General features: G+C 35.9%; 1 protein-coding gene across 1 annotated transcript in view; it reads right to left on the reverse strand.

The window, feature by feature from the left end:
• The window catches only part of CRYBG3 (crystallin beta-gamma domain containing 3), a 138739-nt gene that overhangs the window by 37243 nt on the left and 89277 nt on the right, over positions 1-12219 (reverse strand). The window contains exons 12-15 of the mRNA XM_032150341.3: positions 11724-11850; positions 7640-7782; positions 7398-7524; positions 3365-3397 (exon numbers count right to left, since the gene is read on the reverse strand). Coding sequence (XP_032006232.1) covers positions 3365-3397; positions 7398-7524; positions 7640-7782; positions 11724-11850 — 430 coding nt within the window. The remainder of the gene's footprint in view (positions 1-3364; positions 3398-7397; positions 7525-7639; positions 7783-11723; positions 11851-12219) is intronic.

A 12219-nucleotide genomic window follows, 5' to 3' on the forward strand; every position in this document is an offset into this window, starting at 1 on the left:
TTCACATGTATTATTGTATTTCTTTCTTAGAACTACCATTTGAGCAGAAATTATCTACACTATATTATGAAGATTTTACAGAAATTCTTTTTGCTACATAATTTTCATTTATAATATATACTAACAATATGTGGTAATTTAATATGACAAACTAAAAATGCAGTGAACTACTGACAAAACACAGAAGCTGTGCTCACTTATTCTACAATATCAGCATTATTTTTAGTGTAATTTTAGTTACCCCGATACTAAAATGATTTCTGTGAGAAACTTTCTTCCCTGTCTAAATAAGACTTTCTCTAGCCCTTTGAGCCTCCCTCATAGAAATATGTTGATTATTAAGGAAAAGTCTTGTTTCCATTCCTCTATTACATCACATCTTTCTCATATTGTAGTGTTATATATTTCTCATATTGGTTATATATTCTACAATGATTTCATTTCCCTTATTAATCATAAAGGCTTTCTTTACTGAAATAATTCTTCCTAAGTATTTCTGTGATTTGACTCCTATAAAAATGATCTGTTTAAAGTGCCACAAAGAAGTGTTTTCTCTTTACTGCTTATGAATCTTACTGTATTTGCCTAAAGCTGTCATTTTCCAATCCCCCATACGTGAAAACAGTAGCAACAATTATTACAGATCCTGTGATCACTTTAAAATTCAGTGAGGCTAAATTATTTAATATAAGAAAATACCTAGTTGCTTTTCTTGGTGAGAATCATGCATAAAATGGAAAGGGGCTCAATATTTAAATAAATCCAAACATTTAATTATATCTGGAAATGGACTTTAAAAAGATTCTAGAAACAAAATGTACTTGGCTGAGTCAAAGGGGAGAACTGGTTAGAATTTCTAGAGAATGATGCCTAACTACAACCTCCTCTGAAAACTAAATTCACTGTTATAAGATTTAATCTAGTGCTAGATTTCAGATATTCAGGACTTGCTGTAAGAAAGATGATGACGACATGCAGATAATACATATTCTGTTTGGTTTTTGTTTGGGGGAAAAATTTTAAAAATGTCACTTGCTAATGGTGAAGAATTCTATAGTGATCCTGTATATCTTCTTGAGTTGCTAATTAGACATAGTGACCAAGCTTCAGTCTTCAGGAAAAAAAAATCTTCTCAATAAAAGGTGGTGTTCTCTGCATGTTCTCACTCATAAGTGGGAGTTGAACATTGAGAACATATGGGCACAGAGAAGGGAACAACACACACCAGGGCTTGCTGGGAAGTGACGGGTGAGGGGAGGGACCTTAGAGGACTGGTCAACAGGTCCAGCAAACCCCCATGGCACACATACACCTATATAACAAACCTGCACGTTCTGTACGTGTATCCTGCTTTTTTTTTTTTTTCAGAAGAAATAAAGACAAAAAATTAAAGCAAAATAAAACTTTCCTAATCCCAAAACAAAAAATAAATAAAATTAAAAAATAAAAGGTGATGTTCCATCAATATCTCAAATAAGCCGTATCTCATCATAATGTTTCCAGAACAGTCAGCAACAATATTTTTAATCACCATAACACTCATAAGGTATATTAATCCCTATACACATACATTTTCTGGCTTTTCCCCTCTTAGGTTGCTTGAAGTTCCCCTTAAAATCACCAGCATAAAAAAATTCCCTCTCTGACTTGGGCTCTGAAATGAAACTTGCTCCTTATTCCTCAGGGAAAATTAGTACCCCATCTGAACACAGCACCTGTATTGCCAATCTGACTGTTGTAACTACTGCCTGTTGAAGAGAAAATACTTTCTAGTTATTGAACGGAATCAGCGTGTCAGCCAGGATCTGTTTGTTTAAGTAAGTATAAACAAGAAGAATGTCTGAAAATTTGGTCCACAGAAAATAACGAGACGTTTGATACTGGGTAAACCAAGAATGTTTTGTTCATGTGTTACCAAATATCCAGCTATCATATACCTGTCAGAAATGCTTATTTCACAAGCATTAAGTTATATCACAATAACTTAGCCATACCCAGAAAAATGAAGTGGAGCTGATTTCACTGGGCGTTTTCTGCTGCTTCCTCTCTTCAAGTTAGACTGGAAATACTATCAAGAAAATCCTCCCAGCAATCTGCCCCAAACAAGGAAGTCCATAAAAAAAGAACAAGGAGGTAGGAGCAGGAGAAACAGAGATTTAAAAAAAATGAGGCTTTTTATCTGTACTTAGAACTCAAAAAATGTGCAGTTTGAAATAACTTCTCTTTCTTCTATCTACTCATGTTATTTTGATTCATGTGAAAAAATACTTTAAAAATCCACAGTTGGGAGTTTTCAAAATTTCAAAATAAAAATCTGGCAGGAAGTGTCTCTAAATACAACAACTTAATTATATTCAGAAAGGAAACGTTCCCAATAGGCCTGAGCTAATCAGAAAATAATAAAACCCGAAAGCATTGTGAATGGAAACATGGTAAAACTAAGCTGGTCTGAAATAAACACTGACATGAATATGAAAAACATACACATTCAGAGAAAAACACTGAGCATTATGTAAAGGCAGCAAATGCCAAATATTTAAAAGTAATTACTATATTTGGTTTTTGACAACAATTTTTCTGAATTTGTAATTTAAAATAAAACGAAGGAATGTCTCTCACCCCCTCTTCCTTCTATAGTTGTACTGCTCGTATCATGATTATGTCTTTCTTTGATGTAAAACCCTGAACATGTGGTTTTGTCAAGTGTGGTCCATACCAGAAATGTCTCTTTTGCTACTTCTAGTTGTGTGTATGGCACTTAGTTAAATTCTGAATCTCAGATTTATTATCTATAAATGGGAGTAATACCGACCTTATGGACTTATTAGAAGTGTTAAATAGGCACAATTTCTAGCCCTCAATAGAAAATAAACAAATGTTGGGCTCCAAAGTCCCCTTCAAACCATTAATACAGTAGAAATGAGTATAGGGTTTCAAGTTCACTAGCTTGGAAATATTTGATTATAGGTATTAGAAATACATGTACACAATAAGCATGCCAAGACAGTGACTTCTCCATGGTAAGTTTGTTCTTCCAGAGATAAATATAATATTCTATGAAGAATGTGACACTGAAGAAAGAATGGACGATGGGAAAGAGAGTGCCAGAAGTTCAAAATGACCCTAAAGTGGTCAGAGCTACAGCTCTGTCAGGAGAAAACAAAAGGAAGTGTGACAAACCCAGTCTAATACAACCACTGACAAAGATGTGAATTCTTCTGCTCATAGGTACCAAATGCAATGTAATCTGCTCTGCCAGAGAGACACATAAAAGTTATCTGCGGAAAAGAGAAAGATTTGAGAGAAAGGGTATAAATGCTTTTAGTAAACAATGTAACAATTACAAGAATATTTTTAAACATACCAAATGCGGAGGTTCATTTATCCCAAGTGGTTCCTGAAAAACATATTAAAACATTTTCAAAATTGTAATCACATAATCTTAGTTGTCTTTTTGAAAATTTTGAAAATATCCTTTGAAAAAAAATTTTTTTTTCTTTCTTTTTTTTTTTCTTTTCTGAGACAGAGTATTCCTCTGTTGTCCAGGCTGGGGTACAACGGCACAGTCTCAGCTCACTGCACCCTTGATCTTCAGGGCTCAAGCAATCCTCCCAACTCAGCCTCCCAAGTAGCTAGGACTACAGTCAAGTGCCACCACGCCCAGTTAATTTTGCTTATTTTTTGTAGAGACGAGGTCTCACTGTGTTACTCAGGCTGGTCTCGAACTACTAGGCTTTACCTTGGCCTCCCAAAGTGCTAGGATTGCAGCCCTGTGCCACTGCACCCAGCTTGAAAAAATTTTTTCATGGTTTGACCTATTTATGAGACTCTTTGAACTGGCTATGGCTCTCAAATAACCTACTGAATTCTCTTATAATAATTTTAGTATTTATAACTAATTCATATTAAGTAATATTGTAGGTGGAAGAAAAATATGGCCTAGTGCCCATTACAAAGAAGGAGTGTGAATTTCTGAACATTATCTCATGGGCACTCTTATTGTTCTGCAGGGTTTATTATGCAAACTGGCCACACTATTCTACAACTTCATGAATTTGCACACAAGGAGATTATTCCTTCTTTGTGAAATGCCCTTTCTGCCTAGTTTATCCTTTAAACTATCACTCAATTCACCAACACATCCTATTCTGTGGCAAGGTCTTCAATTCCCCAGGCACTGATTGTTCCCTTTCCCTGCTCCCCTGCACTGCGTACACACTTCATTTTCTCACTAATCATTGCTATCATTAATTGTCCATACATCTATCTCCCCTGGGAGAGAGAACCATCAGGACAGTCTTATTCAATTCTTATCTCCAGTGATTAGCAGAGTGTCCAACACATCAGAGACACTAAATAAATGCTGTTAAGTGAATGAACTGATCAAATTACAAAGCCATCTCATTCATGTGTTAATAGGTACTAGTGTCTATTGAGTCTATAGAAATTCAAGTGATATTGTGTTTTCTTTCTATATACACACATGACATCATTCAACAACTCCGCTTTTAAAAGTGTTTTCCACCTGCTCCTGAATGACTACTGGGTACATAACGAAATGAAGGCAGAAATAAAGATGTTCTTTGAAATCAACGAGAACAAAGACACAACATACCAGAATCTCTGGGACACACGCAAAGCAGTGTGTAGAGGGAAATTTATAGCACTAAATGCCCACAAGAGAAAGCAGGAAAGATCCAAAATTGACACTCTAACATGACAATTAAAAGAACTAGAAAAGCAAGAGCAAACACATTCAAAAGCTAGCAGAAGGCAAGAAATAACTAAAATCAGAGCAGAACTGAAGGAAATAGAGACATAAAAAACCCTTCAAAAAATTAATGAATCCAGGAGCTGGTTTTTTGAAAAGAGAATTTCAGACCAATATCCTTGATGAACATTGATGCAAAAATCCTCAATAAAATACTGGCAAACTGAATCCAGCAGCACATCAAAAAGCTTATACACCATGATCAAGTGGGCTTCGTCCCTGGGATGCAAGGCTGGTTCAACATACGCAAATCAATAAATGAAATCCAGCATATAAACAGAACCAAAGACAAAAACCACATGATTATCTCAATAGATGCAGAAAAGGCCTTTGACAAAATTCAACAACCCTTCATGCTAGAAACTCTCCATAAATTAGGTATTGATGGGACATATCTCAAAATAATAAGAGCTATCTATGACAAACCCACAGCCAATATCATACTGAATGGGCAAAAACTGGAAGCATTCCCTTTGAAAACTGGCACAAGACAGGGATGCCCTCTCTCACCACTCCTATTCAACATAGTGCTGGAAGTTCTGGCCAGGGCAATCAGGCAGGAGAAGGAAATAAAGGGTATTCAATTAGGAAAAGAGGAAGTCAAATTGTCCTTGTTTGCAGATGACATGATTCTATATCTAGAAAACCCCATTGTCTCAGCCCCAAATCTCCTTAAGCTGATTAGCAACTTCAGCAAAGTCTCAGGATACAAAATCAATGTACAAAAATCACAAGCATTCTTGTACACCAATCACAGACAAACAGAGAGCCAAATCATGAGTGAACTCCCATTCAGAATTGCTTCAAAGAGAATAAAATACCTAGGAATCCAACTTACAAGGGATGTGAAGGACCTCAAGGAGAACTACAAACCACTGCTCAATGAAATAAAAGAGGATACAAACAAATGGAAGAACATTCCATGCTCATGGGTTGGAAGAATCAATATCGTGAAAATGGCCATACTGCCCAAGGTAATTTATAGATTCAATGCCATCCCCATCAAGCTACCAATGACTTTCTTCACAGAATTGGAAAAAACTACTTTAAAGTTCATATGGAACCAAAAAAGAGCCCGCATCGCCAGTCAATCCTAAGCCAAAAGAACAAAGCTGGAGGCATCATGCTACCTGACTTCAAACTATACTACAAGGCTACAGTAACCAAAACAGCATGGTACTGGTACCAAAACAGAGACATAGATCAATGGAGCAGAACAGAGCCCTGAGAAATAATGTCGCATATCTACAACTATCTGATCTTTGACAAACCTGACAAAAACAAGCAATGGGGAAAGGATTCCCTATTTAATAAATGGTGCCGGGAAAACTGGCTAGCCATATGTAGAAAGCTGAAACTGGATCCCTTCCTTACACCTTATACAAAAATTAACTCAAGATGGATTAAAGACTTACATGTTAGACCTAAAACCATAAAAACCGTAGAAGAAAACCTAGGCAATACCATTCAGGACATAGGCATGGGCAAGGACTTCATGTCTAAAACATCAAAAGCAATGGCAATAAAAGCGAAAATTGACAAGTGAGATCTAATTAAACTAAAGAGCTTCTGCACAGCAAAAGAAACCACCATAAGAGTGAACAGGCCACCTACAGAATGGGAGAAAATTTTTCACAACCTACTCATCTGACAAAGGGCTAATATCCAGAATCTACAATGAACTCAAACAAATTTACAAGAAAAAAAAAACAACCCCATCAAAAAGTGGGCGAAGGACATGAACAGACACTTCTCAAAAGAAGACATTTATGCAGCCAGAAAACACATGAAAAAATGCTCATCATCACTGGCCATCAGAGAAATGCAAATCAAAACCACAATGAGATACCATCTCACACCAGTTAGAATGGCCATCATTAAAAAGTCAGGAAACAACAGGTGCTGGAGAGGATGTGGAGAACTAGGAACACTTTTACACTGTTGGTGGGACTGTAAACTAGTTCAACCATTGTGGAAGTCAGTGTGGCGATTCCTCATGGATCTAGAACTAGAAATACCATTTGACCCAGCAATCCCATTACTGGGTATATACCCAAAGGAATATAAACCATGCTGCTATAAAGACACATGCACATGTATGTTTATTGCGGCACTATTCACAATAGCAAAGACTTGGAACCAAGCCAAATGTCCAACAATGATAGACTGGATTAAGAAAATGTGGCACATATACACCATGGAATACTATGCAGCCATAAAAAATGATGAGTTCATGTCCTTTGTAGGGACATGGATGAAACTGGAAAACATCATTCTCAGCAAACTATCGCAAGGACAAAAAACCAAGCATGTTCTCACTCATAGGTGGGAATTGAACAATGAGAACACATGGACACAGGAAGGGGAACATCACACACCGGGGACTGTTGTGGGGTGGGGGGAGGGGGAGGTACAGCATTAGGAGATATGCCTAATGCTAAATGACGAGTTAAGGGGTGCAGCACACCAACATGGCACATGGATACATATGTAACAAACCTGCACATTGTGCACATGTACCCTAAAACTTAAAGTATAATAATAATTTTTAAAAAAAGTGTTTTCCACATATTCAATTGAATAGTATTACATGACGCAGCATTGGCTATATTCATACTTCGCTCACCAGTTGGATTGGTCGTATCGACATGATTATATTATTTGATCCTCCCCAGTCAAAAAAGCATTTGTATTTCCCTTTTTCTAAAATGTATTGTTCTCCACAGAAGAACTTTTGCTGGTAGGCAACCCATCTAATAAGGAAAAAAGAAAAAACAAACAAAAAAAACAAGTGATATACAATTGGGCAAACAACAATTTTAAATATCAAAGACTCTTTCAAGGTTCTTAGAGGAGGAGGCAACTTACACTCCACTTTTAACATGAATGGATCTTGTTTTACTGCCAAAGCCAATTTCTTCCAAATCAGAAATTTCCTGATTTGCAATGTCAATAAACTTCCCACTTTCTAGGTCAGATTCAAATAGTGTGACAGAAGATTCTATAAAATTCTAAAAGGAGAAAGAAGAAAGTTTAGGAAAACATACATATTCTGTTTTATGGACTGCTATTATCTTAGCAAAATATCACATACTGATGGGGTAATTTTTACACAAATAACTCCAGGAAGAATTTTAGATGGCCCTGAAAACAATTTTATAGCTATTACTTCCATATAGTTTAAAGGAAAAAATCAGCCTGAATTTACTTTAATTGGGAAGATATTACATTTTTGTATAAATAGAAACTAGTCAACAGTAAACTGCTGAGACTTAGAGGCTATCACAAGCAACACTAACTGCAAAGGAAACTAGTCTCACTTGTGCCTAAGGAACAAAAACTATATGAAACAAAAGTAAATAGTGTACTATGGCAATGTGTGACAGGATTTTATGAGCTTAAATGTAATAGGAAAAATATAATTTGCTTAACAAAAAATGCTCATTAAAAAATGAAGATGATAGGACATTTAAAAAATGTATAGTGAGTCAACACATTTAAAACAAAGATAGAAAATCTCTATGACTCAAGTAGATAAACTGGCAAAAGACAAAGACAGCTCACAAAAGAGAAAATAACAAATATGTAAATGTCTAATTTCATTAGTAAATTAAAGAAATTCAAACTAAAACAATTAGATAAAACTTTTTTTTTTTTTTTTTTTTTTTTTTGAGAAGGAGTTTCACTCTTGTTGCCCAGGCTGGAGTTCAGTGGTGTGGTGGTGTGATCTCGGCACACTGCAACCTCTGCCTCCCAGGTTCCCGCCATTCTCTGCCTCAGCCTCCAGAGTAGCTGGGACTACAGGCGCCCGCCACCACGCCCAGCTAATTTTTTGTATTTTTAGTAGAGATGGGGTTTCACCGTGTTAGCCAGGATGGTCTCGATCTCCTGACCTCGTGATCTGCCCGCCTCAGCCTCCCAAAGTGCTGGGATTACAGGCATGAGCCACCGCACCCGGCCGTTTTTTTTTTATAATATATAAGTAAAAATACCCTTCAAACAATACCTTCTCTTCTGTTCTCGATTTTTTAAAAATTAAAATATTAACTAATATTTAGCTCATAGCTAAAGATGTTATTATAATCCTCATAATAATCTTAACATTTATCAAGAACTTACTAATGGCTTTATATGCGTATTTGTACTAATCTTCACAAAAAACTATGAATTGGAGACTCTTATGATTCCTATCTTAGAGATACAGAAACTGATTGTCTAAGAGGTTAAGTACTGTGCCCAAGTGTAGACCTGTGATTTGAGGGCAAGTCTGTCTTACTCTAGAGCCCATGTGATATTATCCATTTTCCATTGCTCCAAAATGCTTAAACTTAAAAAGTACCTTAACAATAAAACACTGGATTTCATTCAAAGACTTACTAGCATTTCCATTTGTAGCTATAAATATAGGGTCACATTATAGACCAATATACATGTATAATAAATACATGACTTTCAGACACTTTATCATTTATGTTTAAGTTCACTAAAATATTTTCAGATGAAATACATATCTACATGTATTTAGATAATATAAAATATATATGTACATATTGTGAAAATGCTTTAAAAACTTGCTTATCAAATTATACTTAGAAAAACTGTATATTCCCCAGACATAGCATTATTATTGGAAAGGAGTTCTTAAAGTTCTTGTAGTTGTGACAGCCCTCTATGAGTTAATAGGTAGAGTTGATGTGAGACACTGTTGCCCCATACAGAGGCTCAGATGTCTCCAGTGTGGGGAAGAGTGAAGCGCTGCTTTTAAGATCTCCATTGAAGTAATCTAAAATACACTAGAGGACAGATAGAAGAGCTGCATAATACAATACAGTTTTCAAATGTCCTGGCTCCAGTATATGGAACACTCTGGATCTACAAAGGTCAAATACCAGACATGTTCCTTAGGGATAATGTGATCTGTGTCATGGAGTGCTTTGCAGAGGACAACCAGAAATGTGTTCCTAATTCCAAGTGAGTCATTCAAATACACTGGAATTGATTTTTTTTTTTTATTTTTATTTTTTAAGGAGAGGACCAAAAGGAATATAGCAGTATTTAGGCTCCAGGGACTAGGGAATTTTTATTCATTGAATTCCTCAATAACACTTTCTTGGTGTCCTTGTTTTTCCTTAGTTCTATACTAGATAAATTTTATATTTGCTTTTGTTGCGATTTTCAGACTTTATGCCTCTTTTCAGATCTTTGACATCGAGTTGGTATGCAGCGAGACCATTGTTTCTCCTAAATTAATGGATACATAAGATCTCCACCAATGTTTCATATCACATTGCCCTCTGGAGATTGTAATGCAGGGACTCAGCTGAGAGATTTTATGGAATTTAAAACGAATCAAATTACTGATCCTTAAGACTTATCTTTGGGCCTGAAGCAATTGCTCAGTAGTGTTCTCTTAGTAGTAGGGAGTACTGTACCTGAGATTCTACTAACTTATGCAAGTGCTTTAAAATATAAAATGGAATAGAGTTTTTAAGGTTGTCCCATCATTGTTCCTTATTCTCGAGCAGAAGAGCTACATTTAAATCTAGGTGACTTTGGCAGTTACTTAATTGTGTAGAAAAGCAGCGATGGTAGTAATCTAGTAATCTCATAGGGACTTTATTCTGTTAGTGTGTTAAAAACTCTTGATTATATTTAATATTCCATCAAGTAACAGATGAAGTAAAAGGCTTATTAAACCATTTTTTGGATATACTTACATTGTTTACAATTTTTCACTATTGTAAATAATGCATTTTTGCATATAAGTTTCTCACCACTTAGTTCCCTTAGGAGACTTTTCTTAATTCAAAAAGGAATTACAGGGTCAGAGAGTGTGAACAGTTTCTTTTAAAACTATTTTTTAAGTCATTTTCTAAAATAGATGTTTAATCTTGTTTCCATCAGCAATATGTTTTGACAAAACGGAACTTTTAGATCTTTGTTTCCAACTCATTTGGTACAGTCACCAGAAAGATCTTTCTAAGCCATTAATGAAATCATGCTTACTAAGCCTAAAATCCATCAACAGTTCATGGTCAACTCAAGAAAAAAAAAAAAAAATCTGAACTCCTCAATATGGCCCTTCATTATCTGGCTTTAGATTCATCTTTCCAAAGTTCTCCCTAACATCCCGACTTAACCACATTTCCCTAAACATGGCAAAATTTCGCTTACGTGAGGGTTTCTCAATCTCAGCACTATTAATATTTGGGACCCTATAATTCTTTGTTGTTGGGGGCTGTCCTTCACATTGTAGGGGTTTGGCAGCAATCGTTGCCTCTACCCTGTAGATGTCAGTAGCACCACTGCTCCAGATATGACAATCCAAAATGTCTCCAGACACTGCCAAAGGCCCCCTAAGGGGTAAAATCACCCCCAGCTGAGAATCAATGGGTTATAACCTTGACTTTAGACATTAACATGTTAATCTCTTGCTAAACAGGCACATACCTTTTTCCTTCACCCCGTTCTAGAACTTTTTCACTTGGTTAACTCTTTTTTGAACTTGAAATTTCAGCCAGCTGTCATCTTTTCCATGAAGCCCTCTCTATTCAAATGGGGATAACTGACCAACTGACCTTTTTCTGGGGACCCTGAGTACATTGTAGTTAATACAATCATAGCCAAGCAATACCAAACATTTATATAAGTGCTATCTTCCTTACCAGACTGCCTGCTGTGTAAATGTAGGGGCTGAGTCTGGCCACTCCCGGCATCTAACAAAGAAGGTACTCAAAAAATGATTATGGAAACAGTGGGTGAAAAGTTAAAAAAAAATTCCATAATAATCATGGCAGTTAAGAAAAATAGGCAAGTTGCATAAGCAGTTGAGGTTAATGCTCTTGGGTGTTAGAAATATTTTATAATCTCATGTTCTATCAGGAGTCATGTCCAATGTTTGTGAACAGATTTTTTAAAAGGTAGAAAATTAAGGATAAGGAAGCTAACTCACAGCTTGTAAGTACCGGAAAGACAAGATAGGGCCACTTAATGCACCACAAGCATTACTGTCTTCAAAGTCTCCTTCTTCAAGCAGAAACTGCTGGCCTTTAAAATGTTCTTTTTCGTAGGCAACCCACCTAGAAATACAGGGGACACCCAAATGACCCATTAATAAAACTGTAGTCAAGAAAGCAAAACAGAGACAATCAAGATAAAGCTCATAGTGGTTCATCTCCATATTGTAAAAAGCAACACATTAGTTTTGTTTCATTTATAAAGATAGACAAATGGTGTGTGCTTCATAGATCAATAATTTTTATAATTTGGAGGCTTTTCCCAACAAAAGGTTAATTATAGAACTGCAACAGAGCAATGCTTTTTAAATGTTTGTGGTGTGATTTGATACTACAGCACAAGGTGGTCAGAGAACAATGTGTCAAGTAAATATAATACAAAGTGCATATAGCCAATGAGAAAGGATACAAATCTACATAGAGACCCAAAGA

Source organism: Hylobates moloch, unplaced genomic scaffold (genome assembly GCF_009828535.3).
Source record: "Hylobates moloch isolate HMO894 unplaced genomic scaffold, HMol_V3 SCAFFOLD_4, whole genome shotgun sequence".
NCBI classification, from domain to species: Eukaryota; Metazoa; Chordata; class Mammalia; order Primates; family Hylobatidae; genus Hylobates; species Hylobates moloch.